General features: G+C 47.9%; 1 protein-coding gene across 1 annotated transcript; it reads right to left on the bottom strand.

Moving 5' to 3' along the window:
* Positions 1-1,364: 1,364 nt before the first annotated feature.
* LOC309554061 (small nuclear ribonucleoprotein F-like) lies at positions 1,365-1,577 on the bottom strand (the record flags this gene model as incomplete). Its single annotated transcript, XM_082255585.1, has 1 exon — positions 1,365-1,577. The coding sequence occupies one exon, from the start codon at positions 1,575-1,577 to the stop codon at positions 1,365-1,367; it is 213 nt and encodes a 70-aa protein (XP_082111711.1).
* Between the last annotated feature and the right edge of the window lie 17,780 nt (positions 1,578-19,357).

The following is a 19,357-nucleotide window of genomic DNA, read 5'->3' as shown; positions in this document are numbered from 1 at the left end:
GAGGCTGTCGGATCAGGACCAGGAGTGAGCAGTAGGATCCAGTGCCCCTATTGGTGATTAGTAGCTACGCTTGTGAGCCTTTCCATGAGAGTGGATAGGCATCAGTCTGGTGAGTTGCCATCTTCTCTGGATTAAAGCCCCGTACACGCACCGATTGTTGGCCGTAAATTTCCGGCCAACGTCCGATCGGCCGATTATCGGCTTGTTAGTATGATGCTTCCGACAACTGACTGCGACTTTTCGGCCGAACAAAATCTGGTGTGCATGCTATAAAATTTTTGATGGCCGTCAACAGAACGGCCGATTGTTCGTCAGTCAGTACAGATTTTGGCCGACAAAAATCAGATGAGCAAGACTGGGCATGCTCAGAGAAGAAAAAACACACGGAAAGTAAACCATCACGTGACATCACTTCTGAAGTTGGTTGTTGTTGGCCGAAAAAAATTTGTGTGCAGTCTAGAGCACATTTCAACCAACACAACAACACTGGACAAAAGTCGGCCGATCAGTCGGCCAACAATCTGTGCGTGTGTACGAGGCTTAAAGCCCCGTACACACGCACAGATCGTCGTCATACAAACGTCGGCGGACGAAAGATCTGCCGATTGTACGCGTGTTAGTATGGTGCCTCCGACAGCTGTCTGCACACAATCCGCGGACAAGAGTCTTTCTTGCAAACATGAAAATTTTTGTCTGCGGACACCAGAACGGACGATTGTTCGCCTGTCAGTACAGAAATCAGCCGACAGACCGCAGATTTGCAAGACTGGGCATGCTCAGAAAATAAAAAACACAGGGAAAGTTAACCATTACATGACATCACTTCTGCAGTCAGCTGAAGTCTGCGGACAAAATTCTTGTGCTGTCCTTGTGCTGTCTTTGCACTTTTCAACAGACACCGACATCCCGGGGAGAAAAGACGAACATTTGTATGACGACGATCTGTGCGTGTGTACGGGGCTTTAAGACACTAATTGGTGGAGGAGTGTGAGGTGTATTCTTTCAAGCTACACACCTGGGATCTTGATTCTTCTTTCCTGGATTACTTTTACATCTATTTAGAGACTCTATCAAGGATTATATGGGTTTTTGATGGATTGCAATATTATTTTGCTGGCGGATGTCTGTTGTGGATGAGCATCTGTCTTTTCTGACCTTGTTGTGTTTGCGCTACTAATGCCTTTTTTCAGCTGTTAAATTGGTATTTATTTGATTGTTGTTATAACTTTAAGTAGCAGAAACATGTCCATTAGTGGACATTAAACATCTGGGCTATCCCATACAGGTCATTTATGTGCGCAGGGGACCATTTTATATTTTTTATATTGTTTTAAATTTATGAAAAATAATTTTGTTTTTTTTAATTATAATACATTATTACACCTTATTAGAACTTCTCCAAGATGTCTAGACAATGCTCCATCAATATACCTTTCTGTATTGGCGAGCTGCATTTTCATGTAGCCATCCACAGAGACCAGGTATCCCTTGTATTCAATACCCCACTTTAGTTTCACCATTACTGGCTTACCAATAAGGCCAATAAGGAATGGTTTTGGGTTTAGTGGCAAACACATTCTGCCGCTGACCTACAGACCATTGGAAGGAAGAAAACATTTCCCTACAAAATGCTCCGAGAACATAGGAGAGAGAGAGCAGGAAATGGCTAGAGGTACTCTTGATGAAAGCAAGAAATGGCCTTTCTGTAAAAAAATGAAAAGTACACTATATTGTCAAAAGCATTGGGATGCCGGCATTTACACACACATGAACCTAAATGGCATCCCAGTCTTAGTCTGTAGGGTTCAATATTGAGTTGGCCCATCCTTTGCAGCTATAACAGCTTCAGCTCTTCTGGGAAGTCTATCCACAAGGTTTAGGAGTGTGTCTATGGGAATGTTTGACCATTCTTCCAGAAGCGCATTTGTGAGGTCAGGCACTGATGTTGGATGAGAAGGCCTAGCTCGCAGTCTCTGTTCAAATAAATCCCAAAGGTGTTCTATCGGGTTGAAGTCAGGGCTTTGTGCAGAACAGTCAAGTTCCTTCACCCCAAACACGCTCATCCATGTCTTTATGGATCCTACTTTGTGCACTGGTGCACAGTCATGTTGGAACAGGAAGGGGCCATCCCCAAACTGTTCCCACAAAGTTGGGAGCATGAAATTGTCCAAAATGTATTGGTATGCTGACATCTTAAGAGTTCCCTTCACTAGAACTAAGGGGCCAAGCAAAACCCCTGAAAAACAACTCAACGCCATAATCCCCTCTCCAACAAATGATTTGGACCAGTCCACAAAACAAGGTTCATAAAGACCACATCCACCTTTGCCTGTGGACACAGATGCTGCTGGCCCACTCATAGTGGTATGGGAACGTCTGTCTCTTCTTGTTGGTCTCCCAGACATGATGGGGGGGGCTTATTACCCAAATCTATTAGATACTGGGAAATGTTTAATTGGAAGCACTTTATTTAATGAAAAGTGGTGGTTTTTTGCACTTTAAATTGAGGACTGCCACTGACAGGAATGTAGGAACAGCGTCGCAGTCAGAAAAACTGCAGCTGACAATTTAAAAAAGGTAGCAGGCACGGGACAAAAAAAAAAAAGTAGCAACCAAAAAAAAGGGGGTATACAGCACTAAATGTTATGTAATGCTGTGTTAAACACTGAACTACACTAACACTACACTATACTCACACTACACTAATGCCTCGTACACACGCAACGATTATCGGGCGACCGATCGGCCGTCTTTTGTCCAGTGTTGTTGTGTTGGTTGAAATGTGCTCTAGACTGCACATGAATTTTCTCGGCCAACAACAACCAACTTCAGAAGTGATGTCATGTGATGGTTAACTTTCCGTGTGTTTTTTCTTCTCTGAGCATGCCCAGTCTTGCTCATCTGATTTGTGTCTGCCGAAATCTGTACTGACTGATGGAAAATCGGCCGTTCTGTTGATGGCCAACAAAAATTTTATAGCATGCACACCAGATTTTGTTCGGCCAAAAAGTCGCAGTCGGTTGTCGGAATCATCATACTAACAAGCCGACAATCGGCCGATCGGACGTTGGCCGAAAATTCACGGCCAACAATCGTTGTGTGTGTACGAGGCATAACACTACACTATATTCAGACTACACTAACACTACACTCTGAGTCACAATAACACACTAACCTGCTAGTAGCAAACAGAGCCCTGCTCTATCTATCTCCACTCCAACAACACACTGCAAAAGATTCCTGTGGGAAGGAACATTTTATAGTGTGGGGTGGTACGATGAGCACTGAGCCATAATTGGGCAAAATCATCATGACTTTGTCCAATCATGGCTCTGACTGTGCTCTGTGCCCTGATTGGGAAAATCCTTGCACCTGACCAGCAGTCAGGTGCATTTCTTCATCTTATTAGGGCCCTAGAATGCACTGTGCAGAGCATAGTGCATTGTGGGGTACTGGGCGGGCCAACACCCCGTTGAGCTCCCCGCAAATTCGGGGGTTCACCAAATGGGCGAACAGGTGATGTTCGTGCCAAAGTTTTGCTCAGCCCGAACTGGTCGCCCAACTCTAGCTATGACTGACTATGCAGAGAGTTTTATAAATATTTTATGAATACTACAGTGTTAGTAGATTAATTTCTTAGCATGGTGTGAAAACCCAAATTCATGGAAGTGTAAAAAAGTTTAAGAACGCTAAATACTTAATTAAATGCAAATAATGTGTACAGTGACCTTGTAACTATGAAAAGACACTACTACAGAATGCTTTATCAGCCATAACTTTTACCCACCATGAGAGTTAAGAAGTTCAACCACAATGGATGCTTTCTCAGAGTTTCATGATAATTGTCCCTTTGTTCCCTATACACCAGGCATTAAAGCTATACATTTATTTAAACCAATGTATTGCAACTTGGGCAACAAGGGTTATACACTGAGTTTCCAGACCATGAAATCGCACATGTAGCCGAACCTTTAAAGTGAAATTCAAGTCAGTGAGCAGTAGGGAAGAGGAAGGAACTTTGACAATGGCTGCACCATGGGAGCCTTTGAGTGACATCAAGGCTCCCAGGATTCCCAGCCATTGTCAAGCGCTCTATGACACAGGGGAGAAAGAACTGCAGGATCACGTGACTGGACCGGACTGGACTAAAAAATGTAAGTGTTTTGGTTAAGGAATCTATGCACTTAAAGTGGGATCTTTAAAACGGATTTAGTTCTGGTGAGATAGCTTAACTTTCAGTCTTGTAGGTTGGCAGACAGTGACTCAATTCAAATGGCATTCTGCAGATTGTAGAAAGCTTTGATCCAAAAAAACGTGTGCAAATCATAGCAGATGAACATCAGATAAGTAAAAGAAATCATAGTGTGTCTAGCTTCAGCAGAATACAGTACACGTGGACTAAGCGTGAAGAAGAAGGATGGGACTAACTACATAGAACATCTCCTAGCTACGGACTGTGGAAAGGACAAAAAGATTTAACCAGTTATCTACTGGGAACTTATACCCCCACCTAATCAGACCAATTTTCAGCTTTCAGTGCTCTCACATTTTGAATGACAATTACTCAGTCGTGCAACATTTTACATTTTTATACTTCTGCCTCTTGAGGGTGTTTTTTTCTGTTGGTGAGCTCCAGTTTTTCCTGGTTGAGCTCCTGGTTTACCTGGTTGGCTAAGTTTAGCCCTTCTTTTTTATTGCTGTGTTTTTTACCACCCCTCATGCTGATACTGCTTTGGGACATCCCATCTGTCTAATGAAGATATAAAGCTGTGTCCGTCAATGAACAAAAGAGAAAACTGGATTTTTGTCTTACCGTAAAATCCCTTTCTCTGATGTTTATTGACGGACACAGCACCCACCCCTCTGTGGAGTTGGGTTATGCATTCTTCTGACACTGCTTGTTACAAAACTGAGATTCTAGAGCAGGAAGTGGGAGTATACCACCTGGGACTACCCCATAGGTGTAGTTAAAGGGTAACTCCACTTTCGTGGGGAAAAAAAATAGCAAATAAAGAAATAACAATATAGTGTATACAATTGCGACACAAATCATATTGTAATTGAATGTTATTAAAATTACTTTTCCTCTTCAATGTACAGCCAGAGGCGGCTCTCTAATTAGGCAGTTTAGGCGGCCGCCGAAGGCCTCGCGCTAAGAGGGGCCTCGCGGCCGCCTAATCCATGTAGTCAGGGCCGGCGCGGCGCTGCCTCTGTTTGCTCCCGCTAAGAGGGAGCCTGCCCGCGTCCTGCCCATCCGTTCCGCCGCTTGGAGGGGGCACAAAATTACTGTCTGTGTGATGGAGCATGGAGGGGGAGAGACGCTGTTGTCCGCTCGTTGCAGAACGGAGGGTGGAGGCTAGCAGAGTGTCACTGCGAACTAAGTGCGGACCGCCCCGCCTATCCTCCGCCCATAGAGAATTTGGAGGAGAAAGTCAGCTGACGGCCATTGCCAATAGAGTGAGGCGGGAGGAGCTCTGGCTGGCTCTGCAAGGAGACCCCATGATGAAAAGGCAACCAGGAAGTCTGAAGAGGCAGAAGCGCTGAGGCTGAACATCTGTCTGAAGCTGAGGGAGAAATCGACTGACAAAGTAAGTAATTGCCAGTGCAATTGATTGGTAATTGGTGCCGTTCTCCCCCACCATCCCCACTGCCTCTTTCTGATCCCATCCCCCCACAACCTTCAAAGATCTCATCATTGGGGGGGGGGGGGATTAGTAAGAGGTGGTGGGGGAGGATTGCACCCCCCCCCCATAACCACTACAGCTGCCACTGATCCCCCCCCTCACCACTACAGCTGCCACTGATCCCCCCCCCCTCACCATTACAGCTGCCACTGATCCCAGCCCCCATCCCCACCGCTGCCACTCAATCCACCCCCCATCACCACAGCTGCCACTCATCCCACCCCCCATCACCACCGCTGCCACTCATCCCACCCCCCATCACCACAGCTGCCACTCAATCCACCCCCCATCACCACCGCTGCCACTCAATCCACCCCCCATCACCACCGCTGCAACTCATCCCACCCCCCATCACCACCGCTGCCCCTCAATCCACCCCCCCATCACCACCGCTGCCACTCATCCCACCCCCCATCACCACCGCTGCCACTCATCCCACCCCCCATCACCACCGCTGCCACTCATCCCACCCCCACATCACCACCGCTGCCACTCACCCCACCCCCACATCACCACCGCTGCTACTCATCCCACCCCCACATCACCACCGCTGCTACTCATCCCACCCCCCATCACCACCGCTGCCACTCATCCCACCCCCCATCATCACCGCTGCCACTCAATCCATCCCCCATCACCACCGCTGCCACTCAATCCACCCCCCCATCACCACCGCTGCCACTCAATCCACCCCCCCATCACCACCGCTGCCACTCAATCCACCCCCATCACCACCGCTGCCACTCAATCCACCCCCCATCACCACAGCTGCCACTCAATCCACCCCCCATCACCACAGCTGCCACTCAATCCACCCCCCATCACCACAGCTGCCACTCAATCCACCCCCCATCACCACAGCTGCCACTCAATCCACCCCCCATCACCACCGCTGCCACTCATCCCACCCCCCATCACCACCGCTGCCACTCAATCCACCCCCCCATCACCACCGCTGCCACTCAATCCACCCCCCATCACCACAGCTGCCACTCAATCCACCCCCCATCACCACAGCTGCCACTCAATCCACCCCCCATCACCACAGCTGCCACTCAATCCACCCCCCATCACCACAGCTGCCACTCAATCCACCCCCCATCACCACCGCTGCCACTCATCCCACCCCCCATCACCACCGCTGCCACTCAATCCACCCCCCATCACCACAGCTGCCACTCAATCCACCCCCCATCACCACAGCTGCCACTCAATCCACCCCCCATCACCACAGCTGCCACTCAATCCACCCCCCATCACCACCGCTGCCACTCAATCCACCCCCCATCACCACCGCTGCCACTCATCCCACCCCCCATCACCACCGCTGCCACTCATCCCACCCCCCATCACCACCGCTGCCACTCATCCCACCCCCACATCACCACCGCTGCCACTCATCCCACCCCCCATCACCACCGCTGCCACTCATCCCACCCCCACATCACCACCGCTGCCACTCATCCAAACCCCCACATCACCACCGCTGCTACTCATCCCACCCCCACATCACCACCGCTGCTACTCATCCCACACCCACATTACCATCGCTGCCACTTATCCCACCCCCCATCACCACTGCTGCCACTCATCCCACCCCCCATCACCACTGCTGCCACTCATCCCACCCCCCATCACCACTGCTGCCACTCATCCCACCCCCCATCACCACCGCTGCCACTCAATCCACCCCCCATCACCACAGCTGCCACTCAATCCACCCCCCATCACCACAGCTGCCACTCAATCCACCCCCCATCACCACAGCTGCCACTCAATCCACCCCCCATCACCACAGCTGCCACTCAATCCACCCCCCATCACCACCGCTGCCACTCATCCCACCCCCCATCACCACCACTGCCACTCAATCCACCCCCCCATCACCACCGCTGCCACTCAATCCACCCCCCATCACCACAGCTGCCACTCAATCCACCCCCCCATCACCACCGCTGCCACTCAATCCACCCCCCATCACCACCGCTGCCACTCAATCCACCCCCCATCACCACAGCTGCCACTCAATCCACCCCCCATCACCACCGCTGCCACTCATCCCACCCCCCATCACCACCGCTGCCACTCATCCCACCCCCCATCACCACCGCTGCCACTCATCCCACCCCCACATCACCACCGCTGCCACTCATCCCACCCCCCATCACCACCGCTGCCACTCATCCCACCCCCACATCACCACCGCTGCCACTCATCCCACCCCCCATCACCACCGCTGCCACTCATCCCACCCCACATCACCACCGCTGCCACTCATCCCACCCCCCATCACCACCGCTGCCACTCATCCCACCCCCCATCACCACTGCTGCCACTCATCCCACCCCCCATCACCACCGCTGCCACTCATCCCACCCCCCATCACCACGGCTGCCACAATATGCAGTTCATTTTAATATCGCCTGCTTATTTATTTCTTTTATCGTGTGTGGGGGGCCTCCTACATGATTTTCGCCTAAGGCCTCAAAAAGTCTAGAGCCGCCTCTGTGTACAGCTGTTGTAATTTTCTGGAAATGCAATATGGCTACCTGACCACACCCAAGAAACGTAATTTTCTGCTTGTGTGATTGGCTCACCAATTTTCCCAGAAGTCTGCCTAAGATACAAGTCAGATTTCTGGCATCCCCTGCAACAAAAATGTCATTTTTGGTGAGATGCTCCCAATAGGAACATGTCTAAAGGGATGCAGACCCAGCAGCTTTCCTCATTAGAGCCCTGCAGCTGCCACAGCTGACAGATAAATATATAACCACTCCCATTAGACCCACCCAGCACAGAGGAACAAAAAATTATTTCTTCAGAATAACAAAAGGTAGGATCTGCAACAAAGTTTGTTAAAATCCTTGTAATGTACAGAGATCACCCAGAGAGGAATGTTTTCTCAACAAAAGTGGAGTTACGCTTTAAGCTTTGTTAACTTTTGTTAACTCTTTTCTGCCTAGTGTCCTACTCCTAGGAAGAGCATATAACCCATCCGTCTAATGAACATATGAAGCTGTGTCCGTCAATGAACATCAGAGAAAAGGATTTTACGATAAGACAAAAATCCAGTTTTCTCTTTACATTCAATTGCTGTCCACTATTCCTTTGAATATTTCCTAGGAATACATAACTATGAATGTATTTTCTGTTGGAATAGCTATGGCAACCATTTCAATTGATGATTCACCCAAGTCTGCCATTGTGTGCTGCATCAGCAACTCGCACACCTTTGGAGTAATACATATTTACACTGTGCTATTTATTTGTTCCACTCAAGCTTTTGTAAGATAGTTTTGCCATTTGTGGACTCTAGTTGTATCTGTCTTTGATGAGTTAGGCCTGAGAAGGGAGATTCACCTACAGTGAATGAATGCTTATAAATATGCCTTATCCAATTTTTTTCGGCCTATCACACACTGTCTAAATGGTTCACTAGCACTTTGCGCTCTGATGTAGAATTTGTATCTGCTAGGGAAATGAGTTTACTTTTGAGGCCACATAATCATTTTATCTTTTATGATACACTGTGAGCTGCTTATCTTCTCTATAGACATGAAAGCTCCCTGTGTTTCTCTGTGACCTACAACTACAAGAGCAATTCTTGCTCCACTTGTGCTTTAAGATTACATGGGGAGATAATAACAGCATATTGGTGACTACTTTCCATTCTTCTGAAATGTTACAATGCCCCAGTTCATGCTTGATAGTTATTTGCCTCATTTTATGAAATTGGGCACTGGGCTTTACCTTGTATTTATAGTTTGTGCTGAAAAGATCTACAGACTTTGAAAGCATGTAAGGTTATATTATAATATTTCCATGTTTGGTACCTAGGGACATGACACAAGACAATGGCTGCTACATCACTGTATATTCAGTATCTTTAAAACTTTAAAATGTTCATTGCATCAAATATGTTTATTTCGTGTAAATTGCAGAATGTAATTGTGTAAATCCTACAGGTATATGTGATCTCTTACAGTGATCCCAGTACTTACCCTGACAATGTCTTCACCCGCTTTTCTTTCTTAAGCACTTCAGCTCTGGAAGGTTTTACCCCCTTAATGACAAGGCCATTTTTTGCGATTCGGCACTACAGTGCTTTAACTGATGCTGTACCCGAATACAATTGATGTTCTTTTCCCACAAATAGAGCTTTCTTTTGGTGGTATTTGATCACCTCTACGGTTTTTAGATTTTGCGCTATAAACAAAAAAAAGAGCAACAATTTTGAAAAAAATTCTATATTTTTTGCTTTCTGCTATAAAACGTTCCCAATAAAAAAATTTAAAAAATCTAATTTTTTTATCAGCTTAGCCCAATTTGTATTTTGCTACATATTTTTGGTAAAAAAAAATCTCAAAAAGCATATTTTAATTGGTTTGCGCAAAAGTTATAGCGTTTACAATCTACGGGATAGATTTTTGGACTTTTTATTTATTTTTATTTTTTTAATTAGTAATGGTGGTGATCAGCGATTTTTAACGGGACAGCGACATTGGGGCAGACAGAACGGACACCTAACTGACATTTTTGATACTTTTTGGGGGCCAGTGACATTAATACAGTAATCAATGCTAAATAATATGTATTGTAACTGTATAAATTACACTGGCAGGGAAGGGGTTAACACTGGGAGTGATCAAGGGGTTAATTGCATGCCTAATAGTGCTTACTGACTGTGTGGGTGGATGGGTTGGACAGAGGCAGGGAGAGATCGGTGATTCAGCTTAGCTGAATCACGCAAACTTTCCCTGCCTCTCTGACAGAAAAGCCACCTGCTTTGTTTACATAAGCAGGCGGCTCTTCTGTCATTGTAGCAGAAGATTGCGGGAGGCCGGCAGCAATCGAGCCTGCTCCTCCAGCAGTCTGGCTCCCGCTGTGTCTAATCACAGCGGCATCGTGGCTCCGGTGGTGTGCGCGCGCACTGCCGAATCCACATGCACATATTCACGTAGATCTATGTGATTATGCGCAGCCGAGCTGCCCTGCCGCAATAAATCTGCTTGGGGCGGTCGAAAAGTGGTTAACAGCACAAAAGGTGTAAGGACAGACTGGAGGTAACAGCTGGAGGCAGGCAAATATAGTCAGGGACAAGCAAATCTTAGGTTAGGCAGAATGCAAAGACAAAGCTGAGATAAAGCGAATTTGTAACTGGCAATAGATCCAAAAGAACAAGTACAACCAATGAGGTATTAACACACACTGTCACGCACCTTACTGTGGAGCCCGAGTTGATGAGGATGGCCTCTTGTGCAATTCCCATCCAAGCAACCCTTATAGTTGAGACAGGGACTGCTAGGAAAGTGGAAGGGCGCAGGTGCCAGGAAGCTGGAATAGTGAACTGTACCTTGAAAACACAGTAGTCCTTCCAATGGCAATATGGAGTCTGATCATAAGCTATGTTCAGCAGCAGCTAAGCAACAGGTGCAGGATTAAGTTCAAGGTAAGGAACAGGCATGAGTTGGTAACATGCTGGCTGCGAGGTACCAAGTCAGAAGGTAGAATCATGGTCAGAAGTGGGCATGTGCAGAACGGTAAAATTTATTTTGTTTTGTATAGATTCATTATGTTACTAATTTAATTTTGTTCATTTTTGTTATTTTGTTGTAAATTCATTTCGTTTGGTTTCAGAATTTGTTTCGTTTAGTTTTGTTTTCTTATATTTTGGTTTAGTATATTCATTTTCTAATGAATTCCAAATTTACGGAACATTTTAAATTCCGATCACTCGAAAATTGATCGACCAATTTGAATTCTGTGTGAATGTCAGCAACCATGAACCAGGCAGAGACAGAAAATGCAGTTAAAATCACACCTTTAATGTAATAGTAAAATAATACAAATCAGGAACGTAGTCAAAAAGAGAAGCCAGGGCTAGGAAGCCAAATTGAGTAATCAGACAACCCGGAATTAGGGAATCAGGAATCAGCGTGGTCTGCGGATAGGGATCAGGAACCAGAAGAAACGGCAGCCAGGCAAAGTCAAACAGGAATACAGCAGAGAGACACACTGGATGTGTTGACCAGGCAAAGGCACAGAAGGAATGAGCCAAGCAGTTTAAATAGCCAAAATGGGCTGGCTGTAGGCTGGACTAGTGAGGCAGGTAATGGTAACCAGGTGAGTCATTGTGGAAACAATGAGTGACTGGTAATTATCTGACAGCTGAGGCATTGACGGCACTATTGTGAGAAAACTACACCCAAGGTAACCAGTGACCAGTTGTTATGGTGGTTAGAAATATAGCAATGAAGGAACTGCTCCAAGGCTTGGTTGGCCCATTCTACGGCCCCATTCGACTGAGGGTGATATGCCGAGTAGCGTTGGGCGAACGGTTCAGCCCCGGCATGAGTTCAGGCCAAACATCTACCTGTTCAGGCGTTCGTCGAACATCCGAACTTGCAGGGTGTTCGCCCAGTTTTCACCCTGCCGAACACCCTGCAATGCGCATTCTTTGCCCAATCAGGGTGCAGTGTAACCTGGTTGTTAAGGAGCGGGGCCACGTAGCCGTCCACCGCATCCTTAACAACTGATGAGTCATCAGCTGTCAATGAGTTTCCCCGCTGACAGCTGAATAAAGAAAAAGTGCTGGTTAACCACTTGCTTACTGGGCAATTTTCAGCTTTCAGGGCTGTCACAGTTTGAATAACAAGTGCGCTGTCATGCTACACTTTACTCATATGGAATTTTTTAATTTTCTTCTCACAAATAGAGCTTTCTTTTGGTGGAATTTAATCACAACTGGGGTTTTTATTTTTTGCTAAACAAACAAAAAAAAAACAGAAAAAAAAAAATTTAAAAATCAAAAATTTTCATCCTGTTAGGCCAATTTGTATTCTGCTACATATTTTTGGAAAAAAAAATAAAAAATAAGCGTATTTTGATTGGTTTGCTCGAAAGTTGTTGCGCCTACAAACTAGGGGAAAGATTTATGTAATTTTTATTTATTTATTTATTTATTATTAGTAATGGCGGCGATCTGCGTTTTCAGCGGGACTTCGACATGGCGGTGGACAGATCGAACCCCTAACTGACATTTTTGGCACTTTGGGGGGACCAGTGAGATTACTACAGTAATCATTGCTAAAAAATATGCACTATTACTGTAATAATTACACTGGCAGGGAAGAGGTTAACCTAGGGGTGATTAAAGGGTTAATTGTGAGCCTAGGGGAGTGTTTTCTAACTGTGGGGGGAGGGACTTGTAAAAATAATCATAGAGGTCTGTGATCCTATATAGAAGGATCACAGGTGCTCTGTGATCTTTTCAGAGAGAACAACGGTCAACTGTGTTTACAACAGCTGACTGTCCTCCTTTCTCAGCGGGAAGCAATCGTGGGTGACCGGCGGCTGAGATTGCCGCCGGTCACCCACGATTGCTTCCCGCTGAGAAAGGAGGACAGTCAGCTGTTGTAAACACAGTTGACCGTTGTTCTCTCTGAAAAGATCACAGAGCACCTGTGATCCTTCTATATAGGATCACAGACCTCTATGATTATCAGAAATAAACTAGGGGTCTAGGGGTGTTGGTTTTTTGTTGTTTATTTTGTAATTGGAATAGGAGAAGGGAATAGTGGGATACTCCAAATGAACTATTCACATAGATGAGGAATTCTATCTTCAGAACTTCTTTATTACTTAGGAACAGCCAGCCTGTTAATCCACACTGCCACTGGTGTAGATGGGGATTAAGTCTCTTGCTCTCTTCACCCTCTGACAAGATGACTTGGTGAGCAATATTTTATCTTCAGGATACTGTACCTCTCTAGCATCCCCTCCACTGACTATCCTAGGAGCAGGGGTGGCCCCCCTCAGGTCAGGCCCCTTGACATGAGTTTCTGTACTCACTGTACTGCAGAGACAGGTCCTCCCCCTCAGTCAGCTTCCCTAGATCTCTGGGATCAGCTCCTCACTGCTACTCTCCAGGCCCTCAGGATGACTTCCTGAGGCCGCATGGCACCTCTACAGAGGAAGAGGCAGCCGCCCTCTCCCTCCGGGACTCTGCTCCCCAATGAAAGACCTCGAGCACATGTGCTCACAGCTTTTATACAGTATCCCAACATGCCCCAAGGCAACTTTCCCTCTGCCAATTGTCAGGACTGTATCAAAAGCCCATGCACCCATTCGTCAGGTTTTCTCCAACTGTCCAACATGCCTCCCTATTGGACCAGTGTGAAACACTCTCTAGACAAAATGAGTTGCACTCTGAACACAATGAGCAGACCCCACTAACAGATCCTGCTCTCTGGTAGGCAGTGAACAATGTAGATTTACCTGCAGCTCTTCTGATAAGCAGACAGAGCACAAACTATACTTTCCTGACAGACTCCATGGCAGCATACGTATCGGGTTTGGCCCCGCCTCCAAACCTACCCATAGGACCTCACTCCCATAAATCTTTGCTCCTGTTCAGCACACGTGTTCTTTTTTTGTCCTCCAAAGGATTACCTGATATCCTACCTGAAGATGGATTCCGGGTGATGGATGGCTCTACCTGTCGGGTATGGAGCTCTCCAATAAGCCCCAGCTGCTGCGGGGTATGGAGGAGGGGCGAAGATGTAGCAGCCTTGGCCAAAAAGCCCAGCTGCTGCGGGTGGCCGGTACCCTTGAAAGAGATAAGTCCGGTGTGCATCCATCCCTGGTGGTCTGCGGTTCGTGAGTACACTCCATGGCAGCTATGTTATATGCTTATATTTGCCTTTGTTTATATGTTTTTTCTCTTACCTGGTCTTTCCTGCCTTCCCTGGTGGCTAGTGGTCCGGGGCCGGTCAGCGGTTCACTTCCTGACCGGCCGCCGGTGCGGTGCGCTACTGCGCATGTGCGGCGCCTCCAGAACGAGGCTTGGTTCTCGCGCGTGCGCAGTAAGAGCGCGGCGCATGCGCAGTGAGTTGGCGTCGGCGGCGAGCGCTGATGACGTCACCAGGCGCCATATTTAAACCCCAGAACTGTCAGCAGTGTTGTGTTTATACACACTGCTGATACTGGGTGTTCCATACTCCGCATCTGATCGGTTTTTGGACGCCTGCTGTTCGTTGCCGCTCTGCCTGCTAACCTCTGGTTCTTGGTGAGTACTGGCCCCAGTTTGGGAGCCTCCCCCCCCCTCCTCTTTTGCTGGTTTTCTGACATTGCTGTCCGGCTCATTCTTGTAGGTCAGCATCAGAATGGAAGCTACTTTGCCCTCCGGTGGTCAGCCCGCCCCTAACAGGTATTTGGGGCTTCTTAGTGGGGCTGTGGGTTATAGGGGGTGGGGGTAGGAACTCAAGTGTTCCTAGCTTCCTGTCTGTTTTTTTTTCTGTTTTTTCTCTTGTTCACAGCCCTCCTCGTTCAGAGACTAGGCACTCTTCTCAAAGAAGTGAAAGACGCTCAAGCTCTCGCCACCGGCACTCTACAGGAAAGTCCCGTTCGGGCTCACATCATCAAAAATCATCTACTTCAGCCAGCCACGCACGGAGACCTGACAAAGCAGGTTGCAGAGGCTGTGGCGCTAGTGTCCCGGAGAGGAAGCTTTTCTGTGATAGATGTTTCTCCCAGGCTGCGGGAGAAAGGGATACTTCCGATCAGCGCATTGAGGCTTTGGTCAAGAGAGTGGTTAAGGACTCTTTGGCAGAGTTGGGTGTCAGTCGTTCTCAAGACACTGCAACGGCTTCCCCAAGCCCCTCCCCTGTAGCACTACAGGTACAGGAAGATTTCGAGTCAGCCCACACAAGCCATCAGTCGATGCTCTTGTCAGGTAGCGACTCTGAAGATGAGGATCCCTGCTTGGGTTTTGAATATACCTTGGTGCCTTCCCTGGTTAAAGCGGTCAGAGAGACCTTAAATTGGGAGGAGTCAGCTGTTCCCCCTCCCAAGCAGAAGAAGTACTTTAAACAGCTCAATAAGGAGCGTGTTAATTTTCCCTTCCTGGGAGAGTTGGGTGAAATCATCTTGGAGGAGTGGAAAAAGGTGGAACGTAAGAATTCCTTAGTATCCAAGATGGCTAAACTTTACCCCTTCAAAGAGGATGATGTGAAACATCTTGAGTCCCCTCCCCTAGTTGACGCAGCAGTCATGAGACTGGTCAAGCACGTGACCCTTCCCTTAGAGGATACGGTCTCATTTAAAGACCCGTTGGACCGAAGGATGGACTCTGATTTGAAGAGAATCTACCTTACAGCAGGTATGGCCTGTAAGCCAGTCCTGGCTTTGGCTGCTCTATCCAAGGCCATGGAGTCTTGGGCTGATGTGGTAGACGAATCGGTCAGATCTGTTTCGGAGGAGGTGGCCAGAAGCGCTCCAATCCAGGAGCTTAGGCTGGGCGCGTCGTTCCTTGGGGAGGCTTCCATAGACTTGATCCGTCTATTGGCAAGAGTTATGCTGTCCTCGGTCACAGCTAAGAGAGCTCTTTGGCTCCGCCCTTGGGTGGCGGATCCGGCATCAAAGCAAGTTTGGTGCCGTATTCCCTTTGAGGGGTCCTCCCTTTTCGGGAATAAACTGGACGAGGCCATAGCCCGGGCTACAGGCGGTAAGTCTGGGTTTCTTCCCCAGGATCGGCGCCAGTTCAACGTCAAGAAAGGACAGCCTACCAGAAAATTTGTGCCTGACCGGGCCAGGGAAGCTCGTTCTTATAGACCTGGTCGGGAGTTCAACCGGAACTGGAGATCCAGACAGTCTTCCAGGAAGACGACAAAGAATGTCTCCTCTGGGGACCGCGAGCCCACTAAGTCCTTTTGAAGGTGGGCCCGCTCAGACATGTCGGGTGGGTGCACGTCTACGCTCCTTCCGACATGTCTGGGCGGCTTCGATTCAGGACCCCTGGGCCGTCAGGACGGTGTCTTCAGGCCACAAGTGGGTCTTCAAGGAGAGGCCAGGCTCAAGGTTCCTGCCTACTGCCATACCATGTCTAGAAGAAAGGCGTCAGATTTTGTTTTCTTACGTCGAAGCTCTCATTGCTCAAGGGGCTGTCATCTCCGTTCCAGAGTCAGAGCGAGGCCAAGGAATATATTCTCCGCTCTTTCTGGTCCAAAAGAAGAACGGATCATGGAGACCAGTAATAGATTTGACCTTCTTGAACAAATTCATAAAAAAAGAAAGGTTCAAAATGGAGACCCTGTTGTCCATACAGCAGTCAGTCCAGCCGGCAGATTGGATGGTGTCCATCGACTTGAAAGACGCCTACTTTCATGTCCCTGTGGACGAAGATTTTCAAAGGTTTCTCCGGTTCGAAGTGGGAGGATTACATCTTCAGTTTATCTGTCTCCCATTCGGGCTCTCAACATCTCCACGGACCTTTTCAAAAATCTTATTGGCCGTGGTAGCCCTACTGAGATTGAAAGGTATCCGTCTTCACCACTATTTGGACGATCTACTCCTGTTGTCCCAAGACAGAGACCAACTATTAGTTCATCTGGAGCAGGTCGTGTCCACTCTCCAGAAGTTTGGTTGGTTACTCAACAAGGAGAAGAGTCACCTGATTCCAACTCAGTCCCTGATCTACTTGGGCGCTCTGTTCGACACAGAGAAGGCGACTATCTCTCTTCCAGAGGAAAAGATAGGGACTCTCCGAGACAGGATTCGCTTTGCCCTCTCATCTTCTCATCTTCAGGCACGTCAATGTCTGAAGGTGATCGGGACTATGGTCGCAGTAGTCCCCATGGTGAAGTGGGCCCTGTGGAGGATGAGACCCTTTCAGAAGGGATTCCTTCAGCAATGGGATACGTGGCATCTGGATCAACGCATCTTCCTAACCCCTTCAATGAGAGCGAGTCTTCCTTGGTGGCTATGCAGAGACCACCTGCTGAACTGCCACTCTCTGAAACCAGCTCCGTGGGTAGTGGTTACCTCGGACGCCAGCAACATAGGCTGGGGTGCCCACTGTCTGTCGGAGGTGGCACAGGGCAGGTGGGAGTTTTCCACTCGAGGAATAGTATCCAACATACTAGAACTCCGAGCAGCATTCCAAGCTCTTCGAGCATTTGCTCACCTGACAAAAGACCAACCTGTCATGCTGCGCCTGGACAACACCTCAGCAGTGGCATACATCAGGAAACAAGGGGGTACACGCAGCTGGTCCCTATTGAGGGAAGTGGAGCCGATTATGTCCTGGGCACAGAAAAATCTCTCGAATCTTTCAGCGGTTTATGTTCCAGGAGTCCAGAATGTCAAAGCAGACTTCTTGTCCAGAGTGGATCTGGACAACAACGAGTGGTCCCTTCACAAGGAAACGTTCGACTGGATCCTAACATTGGGGTTTTCTCCAGAGGTAGATCTCTTCGCCTCCCCCTGCAATCACAAACTGCCGAAGTACTACTCAAGATTCAGAGATCCACAAGCATCAGGGATAGATGCACTCTCGGATCAGTGGAGATTCCACAGGGCATACGCCTTCCCACCAATTCCGATTGTGTTGCAGTTCCTTCGGAGACTCAGGTCGGAGCCAGTGGAGGTAGTGGCGGTGATTCCCTTCTGGCCGAACAGGCCATGGTTTCCCCTTCTGACGCTACTCAGTGTCCAAGATCCAATCCCGCTACCCTTCAGACCGGACCTGTTGTCCCAGGGGTCTGTACTCCATCCATGCCCAGACCGTTTACATCTCAAGGTCTGGATGTTGAGAGGAGGAGGTTACAGGCTTTAGGCTGTCCAGAAACGGCAATCTCGACACTACTTAGTGCTAGAAGAAGCTCAACGAACAGGGTGTATCAGAGAATCTGGGAAAAATTTTCTGCACAACTGAATACAAGGCCTGATCCTCAATCTTCAATTAAGATCCAGGATGTATTGAGCTTTCTCCAATCAGGACTGGATTTGCCTCTATCAGTGAGTTCGCTCAGAGTCCAGGTCTCGGCTATTTCTGCTTTTACAGGGATCTCCTGGGCCACTCATGCCCTAATTCGTCAGTTCTTCCAAGGGGCAGTGAGAATCAGACCTCAGAGAAAACCCAGGTTTCCCAAGTGGGATCTGCCACTAGTTCTGGATTTCCTGGCGAGTCAAATTCAAGACATGTTTGATTCTTTGACCATAAGAGAGCTTACACTGATAACAGTGTTTCTGGTGGCTATAACCTCAGCAAAAAGAGTGTCGGAAATTGGGTCCTTGGGGACACAAGAGCCTTTCTTAACCTTTTTTCCTGACAGAGTGGTGCTCATCCCCATGCTGGATGCGAGACCAAAAAGGACCTCTGTCTTCCATGAAAACATAGAAACAGTATTACCAACCTTTAGACAGGAAGAGGAAGAATCTTCGGTTCATCCGCTGGATGTTGGAGAGTGTATTAAGAGATATTTAAATGCCACTTCCTCTTTCAGAAAATCAGAACATCTTTTCGTTACCTTTTATGGAAAAAACAAAGGTTCAAGAGCCTTGACGAGATCCATTTCCTCTTGGATCATCCAGACCATCCAGTGGGCTTATAGGGCTAAGGGCTTGACCCCTCCAGCAGTAGTTACAGCTCATTCGACGCGGAGCATCTCTACCTCCTGGGCAGTATCCAGACATGTGGCTCCTGAAGTCATTTGCAGAGCAGCATCGTGGTCCTCTATTAACACTTTCTTATCCCATTACTGTGTTGAGCCAGCGGCTCTTTCTTCTGTGAATTTTGGTTTGCAAGTCCTGTCTGTTTGACAAAATGCATTAAAACTTTTCTGTTCAGCACCTGCCCACCCTGTGTGTACGGCGAGTTATTTCCCGATACGTAT

This window comes from Pelophylax lessonae (genome assembly GCF_965119305.1).
Source record: "Pelophylax lessonae genome assembly, chromosome: 4".
NCBI lineage: Eukaryota > Metazoa > Chordata > Amphibia > Anura > Ranidae > Pelophylax > Pelophylax lessonae.
Note: the sequence above shows the minus strand (reverse complement) of the source record. Positions and strands in the feature narration are given on the sequence as shown.